The sequence below is a fragment of the Anoplophora glabripennis genome, unplaced genomic scaffold, assembly GCF_000390285.2.
Source record: "Anoplophora glabripennis isolate ALB-LARVAE unplaced genomic scaffold, Agla_2.0 scaffold255, whole genome shotgun sequence".
Taxonomy (NCBI): domain Eukaryota; kingdom Metazoa; phylum Arthropoda; class Insecta; order Coleoptera; family Cerambycidae; genus Anoplophora; species Anoplophora glabripennis.
This window is the reverse complement of record NW_019417249.1, coordinates 579,323-594,037: the sequence shown is the minus strand read 5'-3', so window position 1 is coordinate 594,037 and position 14,715 is coordinate 579,323. Positions and strand designations below refer to the sequence as shown.

Sequence of the window (14,715 nt, the reverse complement as noted above, 5' to 3'; positions counted from 1 at the left end):
AATATATTTAAAAAATCAAAAAGTCAAGTCTTGGTTGTCAACATCGGTCGTCATGGATAGTTGATGAGTCTGACAGAAAATTTTCGACTAAATACCGAAGCTGAATCTTTGCTGGTAGATGCAGGTGTGTCGAAATAATGATGTTCAAAAGCATATAGAAGAAATAATCGACATTCTACTGGTTAATGTCTCACTCACAAGAAAACTGTATCGAAAATACATAGATGTATCGTCTAACCTGTTGGCCTTGACACATTTGGAAAGTATCTACATATATTACCAGATTCCTGAAACTAGAAAATCCAGAAACATATTCATATCATTAATTTCGCAGATCATCAGCTACCTCCTTAGCACATTGTGACATAATTAATTTTGGAGCATGGAATAGCTATAAAGTAGCTGAAAGATATGATAGAAGAGATTCTCTTCAACAGAAAATCAGAATTGGGAAGAAAGTTTTGAATAACACTTCTGACGCCACCTCTGCTGAAAACCTACCTGCAAAATTCGTACAAAATTAGCAGTTCTTCAAAATGTACATGTATATTTAAAATTTAGTGTTAATGTAGGAATTATTCAAGACAAATGTAGCGTATTATAATAAAAATTATGTTTTCTTGAAATAAAATTGTAGGTCACAGAATAGCGTATTTGGGAAGTATAACAATAGATGGAGATGTTGTAAAGATAGAATGATGAGGACCATAATAAGTCCCAAACCAACCTGTCTGGTTGGTTAAACTTACGAACGACCCTAGCTGTTGTACTAGGTGTTGTGAGTTTGAAACAAAATATTTTTTATTACTGAGAAATATTTATATCCAAATATATTCTTAAAATAAGTATATACAATTATTTGACCAAAGCTACTCAATTTTGTATCAAACAAACGATACATTAATATACAATACAAAACACGTTTCTATAAAATCTATGTAGATCATAAAATTATGAATAGTGTTCGTTTAACCGTAAGTATCAAATAGTTATTTAGAGAAATAAAGAAAATGTTGTGCATGTGAAGCAAGAATTTTTTTACGTGTAATACTGCAATTTCGTTAGAGAGCCCTTCTACGTCGACGTCAGCGTCATCAGGTGATCGATGATAGTATTGCAGTTAAACTGAATACATCCGCAATTACTTCTCACAATTGGGGAATTAACATAAGTAACTGTTTGGATTGTAATATTAATATTAATGTTTCTAAACAAATAATTTATAACTGTATGAATAAATATATATTAATGTTTCTAAATAGAATTGAATAGAAACTTTATTGACACTGTCATATACAAAACTGTACATTTTTTGTCACAACTATTACACTAAAAGAAGACCTTAAAATTAAACAGTAACGAAAGAAATAAAATCATCAGGACTATAAAAACATTGCTCTAATAAAAATTTTTTAATGAACTTGTGGAAACTTCTCTGAGACATCGTCCTAAATTTAAAATTTTTAAAATGATTACTTAATCTATTATAAAGCTCAATCTGGACCTTGTTTCTCTTAGTAGTATTAATTCTAGAAAAGGGTTCCACAAGATTTAGTGCCTGTCTAGTATTGTGTTCGTGAATGGATGAGTGAGTGGCCAGATTTTGGAGATTTTTGTGCACATGCAGCAAAGTTTCAAGAATAAACAGGCTTGGAAGAGGCATGATCTTTAAACTCTTAAAAAGATCCTTACACGAAGCCCGGTGGTGGGCTGCAGCTACAAGGCGAACCGCCGCCTTCTGCAGAGTAAATGCCTTCCGCGCAGTAACGGAGTTACCCCATAACAGGACTCCATAGTTAAGGTGACTATGAATAAGAGAAAAATACAAAATTTTCATAACTGCATCACTCAGCGAAGGCCTCAGCTGCCTCATAACGAAAATCTGCGATGCAAGCTTGGAACAGAGAGAGTCGATATGAGGTGCCCAGGATAAACCGGGATCTAAAGTAATACCCAGTAATCTCACATTATTAGTCCTATCAGCTAATCTATCAGCTGTAAAATGTAAATGTTGGGTTTTAGTAAAATTCAGTTTAAGTTTATTTGAAGAAAACCAGGATTTAGCCTTTGATAGACACTCTCTACTATTATCCACACCGCCACGTGTCAAAAGGGTCGTGTCGTCGGCAAAAATAATGCACTTGCAGTCACGTATGTTGATTGGCAAGTCATTTATGTAAATTAAGAAAAATAATGGCCCCAACACCGATCCCTGCGGCACACCATTCGCAATGGGCAATATAGCGGAATTACAGTTATTTATATTGACAAATTGCCGCCTATTTGACAAGTAAGATCTAAAAAGTTTCAATGCTAAACCTCGGACACCATAATAGTCGAGTTTGTTCAGAAGTACATCGACATTGACGCAGTCAAAGGCTTTGGTCAAGTCACAAAACGTGGCGTTCGTTGTTTGACCACGGTCAAGGCCATCAACTACATCCTCAACAACAGTTAGTAAAGCTCTAATAGTTGAAGAATTCTTCCTAAAACCAAATTGAGACGGTGTCAAGATAAGGTGTTTTTCAAAAAAGGAGACAAGTCTATCTCTCAAAATCTTTTCTAAAATTTTACTGAAATAGGGAACAATAGCTATAGGACGGTAATTGTCTAATAAATCCGTATTCCCTTTTTTGTGTATAGGAAGAATCTTCGCTATTTTAAAGGAATCTGGCCACACACCCACTTCCAAGATTCCATTAAACAACAAGGCTAATGGCCCAGCAAGGATCCTGACTGATTCCTTAACCATTTGGCTATTAAAGCCGTAATAGTCACAGCACATTGAATTTTTAAGTGCCAGGATAGCTTGTCTCACATCTGATTCAACAACAGGAGACATGAAAAATGAGGAAAATTTTTTAGGANGCCATTTAAATATTTTGGGGTGATGCTTACCCTTGCTTGGGGGTGAAAGTGGCGGAGTCAAAAATACCAGCAAAGAATGTCCCCCTTTAATCTAAAATCGACGGGTCTGAGCGTTTTTCTACAATCTTGACGCAGTTCCTGAAAATGGCTCTGTTTCGTTTTCATTTGGCCACCCTGTATAGTATTCGAATATAGTATTTTATTTTTAACACTAGTGTTAAAAGTGATTTTGACACGAAACATTATAAAAGTCAATTTTTAGTTCACTTATCAATGAATCAAAAATGTCATTTTTTAAGAGTTTTACAAAAATGGTTTGTACGTTTTTTGTCAAGGTACAGTTGATATTTGTATTTGCATGTGTATAAATTTTTACACCTTTAATTTGAGCAGATTTAAACATTATTAAAAACAAATTCTGTTCAAAGAGACGTTATATGAACTACCCCCTCTATTTTTCCTGCAGAAGCTCACCGTTTAGTTTTTTTTTAAGTATGAACTGTACACCCTGTATTTACGCCAATTTTTCGCGCTGTGTAAAGGAAAAATGATGAAAAAAAAAATTGGAACCGACCCCATCCCAATCCCGGCCCGCCCGACCCCTCCCCCGCGCCACCGCTGTCCCAACAATGACCAGCGCCAACTAGGTCGTCCTTCTGCGAAGGACCGGTGAATGACACAACGCGGGCGTCGCGCGCGTCGCGCGCTCGGCGCCGACGCCGCCGAGCCCGTCCCGGCGGACGCACACGCCGCTAGTACAGTCGAGTCACCTCTGGAGCCATGGATCCGACCGGCGACTGTTTCTCGCTAACCTCACCCACAACACACCAGCCGCTGTGATACGCGCTCCGCAAAAAAAACAAGTGACAGTGACCGCCTGCAACCGCCGCCGCCGCGACCCACTCAGCCGCATTCTGCCTTACACATTGCCTTATTTTTTTATTTCGACGTTGGGGGGGTTGTTTTTTATACGCTTTAGCACGCTATTTACATGTACGCCCGTATCGATTCGCCTCGCTGCCGGCCTACTAGATAAGTTCTCCGAATCCGATCGGGAAAAGTCCGCATCCATCCAGGTTTCGTCAGCAACGCGTCTTGTGATAGCCGGTTCAGTTCTGGTGAATCTGGTGGTGGCCACGCCGACCACGGGGATGGCCTGGGGGTTCTGCGCTTGACGGTTGGCCGAGCTTCTCGCGAAAATCTGCTGATATGCCAGTGAGGAGGGGGCTGGTGGCGCCTAGGACTACTCTGATTGAAACCATTATAAGGAAATTCGACACTGACAGTAAGTGGGTTGTTGCTTTCTGACGCTTTGGATGTACCAGGTGCTTCAAATTGGTCGGCTTTCAAGGGTTACTGCGAATCTGATAGCTCTTTTTTCGAGAAAATAACAGTGGTACAAACCGCATTCCCCTGTATGTTGCCGTTTTCGGGATACAGGGCGTTCCTCGATTTTTGGCTAAACCGTTTGGTGCCCTTTTTTCGTTTCCCTTTCAAGATATCACTTTTTTAAGGTACATTCGATGGCATAAAAATAAATGTGATAATATTTTTAGTTTTTGTGATATGACCACAACCTGTGGTTTTTTAACTGGGACACCCTGTATTTTATTACAAAAACGGAAAGAGGGCTAAAAACGCATTCCAAAAATATATACTTTACTTATTATTTTTTGTGTAGATTTGCGGAAAATATAAAATTTTCAAACAACCAACGATATTTAAGTTTTTTGACTGAGAAGGCTTTGAAAACAAACAAGATTGACGTTTAACCTTATTAGAAGCGCGTTGACATACATCAAAATTGGTTCTTTACTCAAATGAAGACAGATATAATTTAATAAAACATTTTAATCTAAGAAATGAAAATGCAGATTTGGCAAGTGACCTCTATTTTCAATTGTAGGTATTTATAATTTGAATGTAGTAAAATTAACCTAGTACGTTTGACATGCATTTACTAAATTTTAAGGTATCCAGAGATAGGCCAGGAAAAAGAGCTGGGAAATTACCATTTCGCGACTTTTTGTTTCGGTAAGCTGAATTTATCACTATAGGTGCTAAATATTATGTACAATAACATATTAGTTTCCACAGTCATAAAAAATGGGGGAAGAATGTTTACAGAGTGGTTAATTTTATCATTTTTACGTAAATTCAAGTTTTTCGCTTATAACTTTTTTCCGTTCATTTCAACGAGAAAACAGTAAGGTACTTTTTTTTCGTCTTCAAAAGACTTACAAAACTAGCCCTCGAGCATCAAAAAATATTGATTAGATCAAAAGTTATAAACAGAAGAAGTTTATTTATGACTTTTGAATTAAACATTTATAAACTGCGTTATTATTACCAGAACGTTTTGGCATCGCATCCTCTCATGCCTCATCACTGTCTAAAAACTAACACGAAATCTGGAATCGGTAAGTTGAATAGTTTACAAGTTATGGGCCTTATAAACAAATTAACTAATTATTAGTCTGGACGATCCCGAGCATCTTCCACAATCGCACTGATTTTTTTCATGGTAGATTTCATAGTAATACATTGAAATCTATCATTTTTTTTAAATTTCAAATTTGCAACCTGGAATTTTTTTTTATTTTTTAGTCTTAGTTGCAAAATTAAATATACGGCGCACGAGCGTGATTATAGTTATTATTACATATTCGGAAAGGTTATGAATAGAGTTTAATTTAAAAAAAAATCGTCAAGATTCGTTGAAAAACAACGGAGTTACAGACTGTCAAAGTTGACTGCCTATTGTTAAACAAATTAGGTTGTTAGCGGAAAAAAAATACTGTCATAACCGGCAACCCGAGTACTTTCCCAGAAAAAAATATTTTATTTGTGGAAGTATGTTAACTGCATAAGAAATATGGTTAAAAGTCAGAGGGTCACTTGATTTTTCGGCGAGTCGTGACAGCGAGTGCGAAGAAAATGATAATATTCGTAGTCCTGCCGTTAAAAAAGGGAAATTTGCTGGAAAATAGTATATTTGACAGTCTGTAATATTTAGATTTCAATGTATTATTATGAAATGTACTATGAAAAAAATCAGTGCGATTGTGGAAGATGCTCGGGATCGTCCAGACTATAATTAGTTAATTTGTTTATAAGGCCATAACTTGTAAACTATTCAACTTACCGATTCCAGATTTCGTGTGAGTTATTAGACAGTGATAAGAAATGAGAGGGTGCGATGCTAGAACGATCTGGTAATAATAACACAGTTAATAAATGTTTAATTCAAAAGTCATAAATAAACTTCTTCTGTTTATAACTTTTGATCTAATCAATATTTTTTGACGCTCGAGAGCGTTTTGTAGGCCTTTTGAAGTCAAAAAAAGTACTTTACTGTTTTCTCGTGGAAATGAACGGAAAAAAGCGAAAAACGTAAATTTACGTAAAAATTATACAATTAACCAGCCTGTAAACAATCTTCCCCCCATTTTTATGACTGTGGAAACTAATATGTTATTATACACAATATTTAGCATCTATAGTGATAAATTCAGCTTGCCGAAACAAAAAGTAGCGTCCAACTCTAAATTTCGTGGTCTAGAGAAGCCACAAATCGCTTGAGAATTTTCGCAAAAATTAAAATTGAACTTGAACACTTATGAATCTTACACTAAACTAAGGAACAAAATTTACAATAGAGCTAACCGAGAAGAGCAGGAAAATGATGTTCTACAGTGTGTTAGACAAAGTCCTAATACATCATCTAGACAATTAGAATTAAATAGTGGTGTTAAACGAAATACTACGTGCACTTTCATTTCTTTGATTAAAACCTTCTGTTCAATTGTATTGTATTTGTCTTCATTTGAGTAAAGAAACATTATTGATTTGTTCTAATAATTTTAAACGTCAAATTTGTTTCTTTTGAAAGCCTTCTCAGTCAGAAAACTTAAATATCGTCGGTATTTTGAAAATTTTATATTTCTTGCAAATCTACAAAATAAATAATAAGTAAAGTGTATATTTTTGGAATGCATTTTTAGCCCTCTTTTCACTTTTTAAAGAAAATACAGTGTGTTCCATTTAAACATACACAAATTGTGGTCATATCACAAAAACTAAAAATATTATCACGTTTATTTTTATATTATCGAATGTATCCCAAAAAAGTGCTAGTAGAATGTTCAAACCGTTTTAATATATCTTGAAAGGGAAACGAGAAGAGTGCGCCAGTCGGTTTAGCCAAAAATCTAGAAACACCCTGTAGTTCGAAAACGGTAACAAATAGAAAGAGATGCGGTTTGCGCCGTTGTTATTTTCTCGAAAAAAGAACTCTAGATTCGTCGATCAGATTTGCTCTATCTATTCGCAGTAACCGACTAGTTTCAATCACCCGATACAACGCCCGCCACTGCATTCCTGCATGATATTTAGCGGGACAATAAGACCTTTTGCATACTAATATTACTTATATTTACACCAGCAACAACACTACAGGGTGTTTGTAAATAAGTGTGAAATATTTTAAGGGGTGGTTGTCAAAGTTATTTTGTGAAAACAAGTTCATTTAAACGTAGGTCGAAATATGCTTCGTTTGCGAGATACAGAGTATTTAAATTTTAATTTTTTATTTATTTTTATTAATTATTTCAGAGTTTTAAAGATATCGAAATTTGATAAACGCTTTGAAGGGATAAATCTGCATTTTTTGGGGTAATCCGAATATTTCTACTTGCACCAGTGGCGTTTGTACGAAGTTGGCACAACTTTTTTAATAAAAAAAAATGTTACGCCACTGTCTTTTTCCCGTTTTGATATTTTTTTAGAAATCCGCCATCAATTCCGAATGAAATTGGTCCCTTCATTTTTTTTGTATTATGCGCCGTTTTTGAGGTCTGTTTTAATAAAGCGTTATTATGTTCAAAGTAAAAATGCTATTCAACATTGAAAATAAAAAGTTGATATGAATGTGGGTAAAAAATTCTTCGATTTCGAGATACAGAATGTTCAAAACTCTTTGAAGTAATTAATAAAAATAAATAAAAAAATTAAAAAAACACTTTGTATCTCGAAAATGAAGCACATGCAATAATAATAATACCTCACGTTAATAGTCATTTATGCTATAATATTCCTATATGATCCGAATTAAGCACATTATTTTAATTATATTGTCTGCAGTTATTTAATTGTGGCACCTGTGATAAAATTTTAAAAAATTAGTAAAATGAACATTTGCGCCAAATGGATCAATCAAGGGTTATTTTTATAAAAATAGTTTTGTCTAAACCAAAAAATCTCACACTGACAAATAGCAGACAAATATAAAATACAGTTCAAAGACACATCAATTTGTATGGCGCACTTTAACAAGTTGTTGACGTTAAAAGTTTTTGACAATGTCTAAAATAGTTCTGAAGACGAAAAGGGATAGATTTGGAAACGTTACAGTCACAGTCACATAATGTTTCACCAATTGCTTGGCCACCGCGTTCTCCTGATCTTAATCCATGCGATTTTTACCTTTGGAAAACATCGATTTTTATATAGGGTTGCAACTTTTTAATTGTTAAATGAGCAAAAATGTACAGAATTTTATCCCGATCACGGATTCGTTTTTAAATTTAGAAAATTCCGAACAGTTTCGAAAATATTCGAAGGAAATCGGTTTTGTACTGTTTCTTTTTTTAGTCGTATTTCACTTGATTTTCAAAATTTGATTGCAAAAATGTGTAGTCTGATATACAATGATGTGAGGAAACGATTTTTGCTGTCAGTATTAAAATACCTCTAAACACGTGCGTTGAACGGTAGCTAACTTTTGTTTTTGTTTTGGATGCCATATTGACTTTTTGCCTCATTAGAAGAAAAGGAAAATTCTCTTTATAAAAATGTATAATTTATGGGCTTCACATAAATAAATAACCAATACATTGAATAGATATTACAATTTTAATAAAAAAAGTGAAGTAGCCATGTAAAAAATTTGAATTTTTTCTATAAATTAATTCAATATTTCTTAATTTTAATACTTTTTAACACAGCAACCTTTATTTACATAACAATAACAAGAGCAACGAAGAAAACAACACAAAGCACAACAAAAGTATATGGTAAATTTAAATTTTATCACAAATGTTCGAAGTGCGTACCATTACTTGGTGGTCCAATTACTTGGCCGCCGGGAAATCCTGATCTCACCACCATGGACTTTTTTTTTTGGATATGCTAAGGATCAGCTATACACAAAGCGATATGATTGTGAGGAAGAATTGAGAATAAATATTTTAACAGTGATAAATTCAATAGGCACTTTCGGGCATGATTCAATCTGCTACTCAGAGCATATTTGAACGAGGTGTGTGTAAATACTTATTAATGGTATGTAGACAAAAATTCAATATGGCGTCCATAACAAAAACAAAAGTTAATTAACGCTCAGCATACATTTTTAGAGATACGTTAATATCGACAGCAAAAACCGTTTCCTCACATCATTTAAAATCAGACTACACATTTTTGCCCTAGAATTTTGAAAAACAAGTGAAATATGACAAAATAGAACTAGTATAAAATCGGTTTCCTTCGATTATCTCTGGAACCATTCGGAATTTTCTAAATTTAAAAACAAATTCGTGATCAGCATAAAATTCCGCACATTTTTACTCATTTAACCATTTCCGTATCTCTTAAAATAAGAAAGATACCTGTATTGGACAATTAAAAAGTTGTAACCCTGTACACATATGGATACCTAGGTAAAAACGTCGCAATAAAATTGAAATATTTTAATTGATCTATACTTTTAGATTTCGTGCTTGCCTTGCGGTGGGGATTTTTAAATTATTAATATTTTTTTTACTTTAAATGTACCTTATACCTAGTATTAGTCGTATAGAAAAATGTCGAAGGAAAAAAACTTTTACCATTAAAATAGTTCACTGATACTGCACAGTACTTCAACCTCAAATACAAAGCCAATACCTCAATTAAAAATATGAAATAAAACGCAAATACTGTATTTATTATTTCGTCCCCTGCTTTTATTAATCTCTCCAGTTTAAAAAAATTACAGCAGGTACTCATACTTTAATTACTCTACACACAAACGGTTGCTTCTGAAAAACCACCCGTTAACCTTGGGAAATATCTGTTGTTCCAACTTTTTCGCTGTTATAGCCGTTTTACTGTGCATTGTCTCAATATTTAACGGAAAATTGGGCCATCTTTTAACTTTATATTTGAAGATAATGGCAACATGTCCGTTGGTTTATTTTCAATGTTTTTAAACCCACCAGTTTGTTTTACTGCACGCTCTTGGTTAGCCTGATAAAATAAACACGTGTTGGAACAAAGTGTGAAAAGGACAATAGTAGCGCCTATTTATAAAATAACGATGAAGTCATATTAAAATCATATTTGCCTATCGGTATGTTCTCTCTAAGAAAAATGGCAAATTTTATGCGAAAGTTGTGAGAACACATTTCTTTTCTTCGTAGAATTGACATAACCTCAATTTAAATATTAGTGTTAAATTAACAATGGGAGAGAGCGACACAGCAGTGTTGTTCCTTTTAAATATAGAGTGACAGTTTATTTATTTTTTTAATTTTGACGAGATTGCATTTAACAGTTTTCAAGCGTATATGAAAATAGTATAATCGAGGCAAAAGTGACATTATTTTAAACTGGCCTTCATGAGAGTCTGTTTCATTCATTTTACTTTGCAATTAACTTTCATATGCTTTTTACATCTACGAAGTAACTGTATACTATCAGTACCGACAATGGCATTGTCAGGGGTTGTTTCCTAAACTACTTATCTGCTCAAAATTTCATTTGATAATGAAGAATAGTAGCAGATGCCCATTACTAAATAATAATACGCCTGTGGATTGGGTAAACCAAAATATCTGGCAATTTTGCTTGGTATTTTCACAGAGGATTGAGTTCTATCGACTGAGCAGAACACTTTCCATCGAGGTACCGAACAAACACTCAGACATGTTCTCGTGATTTAACAGTAGTGCATTTTCATAGTTTCAATAGTTCAATAGTTGCATCAAAATCATCTTGTTCATTAAATATGAATTACTAGTTGTTGTAGATCCGCTTCGATCCGTCACCAATATTAATGATTCGTCTATAATGAACACGTTTACAGTGAATACGTCTCTACTCTATGCTCGTTCACATACGTATATGCTTACGTATATGATTACATACATCTTGCTTGTTTACATACGTCTATACTCGTTTACATTCATCTCTGTTCGTTTACATACGTCTATGCTCGTTTACAATACGTCTATCGTTTATAATACATCTATGCTCGTTTCCAGTACATCTATGCTGGTTTATAGTATGTCTATGCTCGTTTACAATACGTCTATTGTTTACAATACATCTGTCGTTCTGTCTTCGCTCATTTACAATAGGTCTAGGCTCGTTTACAATACGTCTATGCTCGTTTACAGTACATCTATACTCATTTACAGTGTGTGTGCTCGTTTACAATACGTCTATGCTCGTTTACAGTACATCTATACTCGTTTACAGTGTGTCTATGCTCGTTTACAACACGTCTATCGTTTACAATACATATGTCGTTTGCAATATGTCTTCGCTCATTTACAATACGTCTATGATGGTTTACAGTATGTCCTATGCTCGTTTACAATACGCCTATGCTCGTTTACAATACGTCTATGCTAGTTTACAGTACATCTATGCTCATTTACAATACGCCTACGCTCGTTTACAATACGTCTATGCTCGTTTAAAATACGTCTATGCTCGTTTACATCTATGTTCGTTTACAATACGTCTATGCTTGTTTACAATACTCCTATACTCGTTCCCAATATGTCTATGCTCATTTACAATATGTCTTTGCTCGTTTGCATACGTCTACGCTCGTTTACAATAGGTCTATGCTCGTTTCCAATAAGTCTATCGTTTACAATACGTCTATGCTCGTGTACATATATGATCGTTTACAATACGTCTATGCTTGTTTACGATACTCCTATGCTCGTTTCCAATACGTCTTTGCTCTTTTTCATACGTCTATACTCGTTTACAATACGTCTATCGTTTACAATACGTATGTACTCGTTTACAATACGTCTATGCTCGTTTACAATACGCCTATAGTTTACAATAGGTCTATGCTCGTTTATAATAGGATTCTGCTCGTTTACATACGTCTATAGACGTGTCCATGCTGATTTACATACAGCTCTATTCATTTACATACCTCTATGCGGAATACAATTTTTTTTAATCAAAGAAACCGTCGTATTATAATTAGTTTTTTTAATGTACTTTAATTCTTATTTACGTTGCCACTGAACTAAACGTTAATTAGGAAAAATGTGTTTCGATTGTTTGTTCTGCTCGTTCTACATCCACAATGCAGCATTTTCGTGACTTTTGAAATAACGAGAACAATGAAAACCGCGAACCTCAGCGAGTGCGTGTAGAATACCCATTGTTGAGGAATTAGTTTTAAGTTAGGAATAATTTCGATGTAATTTTAAAATATGCATATCTTTCGAAGCTAAGAGGCTTCCCAATAAATTGTTTTTTAGAAGGAAACAACGCCGTATCGTGACTACTTTGATTGTTTAAAGCGAACTGTTTTAATTAACGAGCCATTTTCAATGAATTTTTAAGATTTTCGCAATTACTAGATCGAAATTTACTTCTACCCTGAAAAACTGGAAACAGATCAACCTTTACCTCATAGCGTTTCTGTTGTATACACAATTATATAGGCGTAGAGTTACCCGCTTGAATTTTGCAAATCCAATTCGCATACTCGTAAAAATGAATCATTCACGGCCCGCCGCCGGATTGAGATAGATTTAATTCATAAGGCGCAAAGGTCATTGCAAGGATCTCGGGCACTGGGATAGGAGTTCAGTTATGCAAAGGGTACGATGAATTTTTTACGCGGCACATTAAGAGGAAAAGTGCATTGTAGTAGAATGAAAACGTTGATTTCCCTGTAGAAACGCTCTGGTCGTGGAAACTAAATATACAGTTGTGTCTAAAACGCAGTGTATCTGAAAAAAGACTCATGGAACTTCCTGAATACTTTATTGACAAAAACAATAGGAGTATTTACAATCGTGTGAAGTATTTAGGTTTAAGATCTTAAGCTTAGTCTATCTATACTAACAGGAACTGTGTTGGCTAATTTGAATTTTTACTATTAGACAGATCGAAATAACTCATTTAGAGAAAAAAAAAAGAAAATTGTTACCTGAGCTGTTATAAGTCGAAATCGTAAAGGGGATTAGAATAAACGAAAAAAATAAATAAAAGTTATGAAAAATTGTATCATTGAGATTTCTGGCGAAAGTTGACGTCAAACAAAAAAGTATCTACTACAAAAGTTGTAGATCATGCAAAAATCTACAACTTTTGTAGAGGTTACTATTTAACATAACCTCAAAATTTCCGAGAAAAATGCGAAAAACAGTTTTTTTTTCTGATTTTTCGTTTTTTATTTTTCATTTCCGTAAAAATAATTTAATTCTGACGAAACTTGGTGACATTATAATGATTCTGTGTCTTAAATAACAACAAATTTTTTTTAGATAAAAAATTAAGAAGTTTCCGAGATATTCAATTTTTCCGGTCTGAAACACTTTTTCTTCAAAGAAAAATTCTACTTAGAAAAATCATCATACAGAGTTCTGCCGGTAATCATTTTTCTTCATTTTGTCATATAGTTTTTGGTGAAATAAAAAAATCTGTAATCATAGTTAAAAAATATGCTCAACAATGCAAAAAAGTAAAAAATTACTTGCAACAATGAATTTTTCAGTAATTGTTGATAATTAGTTTAAACTAAAAAAAAAATCAAAAACTGATTACACCATTCAATTGTACGGAAAAAATACAAAATAAAACTACCTCATGATTTGACCCAGAACATTATTTTTGTACAGTATTGCTATAAACATAAGTCCAATAGTGAATAAATAAAATAAATAATATTTTTTTTCCCGTAGGATCGATTAGTGAACTTATTTTTTTAAATTTTGATGAATTCATAGATATACAGTGTGTCCAAGTTAAGGATGGGATAGCATTAGGATCTAGGAAATGGGAAGAGGTGCGGGGTGGCTCAAATTAGAAAAAAGTTGTGTCTTTTTATACCTAACAATATGCCGTTTAGAAAATTTTAAAACTCCGGGTAGTTCCGGAGATATCCGGAAAACCCCGAAATTTTGCAAAATTGTTTAATTTCTTTTAGCTTTATTTGAATTATAAAATAAATTACATATTTACAATAGCACTTTTTTCGCTCTATACAATGGCGTCAACATTTTTGCAATCCGACGTTTCGTTTTTTTCCTGAGTACGGCTCTGAACGCCTTCAAAGTATCTGTTGGATGAATTCATAATAAAAGTCAATACAGCACAAAATACCCAACAATTATTTTTACTACTATTAGCAATAATAATTAGAAATAATAAAATATTTTATAAATTCGTATTATTTTTTTATTAGGTACAACTTTTTAAATTATTGATTAAAAAAAATTCTTGGATATTTTGTGTTGTATTGACTTTGTTATGACTTCTTCCAATAGATATTTTGAAAGCGTTCAGAGCCGTATCCTGGAGAAATTTTAAATGATAGCTAAAACCCTTTTTAAGCGATTACAATAGTAAATATCATCTAATTCAGAATAAAAAATGATTTTAGATTTTGTCATAAAAATTGCAGCGACATATTTAAAAAAATTTATCTGACGATAGCCCCTCGATGACGAAACGTCGGATTGCTAAAATGTTGACGCCATTGGACAGAGTGAAAAAAGTGGCAATGTAAATATGCAATTTATTTTAAAATTCGTTTTCAAATAA

The 14,715-nt window shown here is 33.6% G+C and overlaps 1 protein-coding gene across 1 annotated transcript in view; it reads left to right on the top strand.

Annotated features, from left to right (window-relative positions):
* Positions 1–3,645: 3,645 nt before the first annotated feature.
* LOC108905918 (potassium voltage-gated channel subfamily H member 6) overlaps positions 3,646–14,715 on the top strand; it is a 306,966-nt gene continuing 295,896 nt past the window's right edge. Inside the window, exon 1 of the mRNA XM_023456077.1 lies at positions 3,646–4,153. Coding sequence (XP_023311845.1) covers positions 4,078–4,153 — 76 coding nt within the window. The 5' untranslated portion in view covers positions 3,646–4,077. The remainder of the gene's footprint in view (positions 4,154–14,715) is intronic.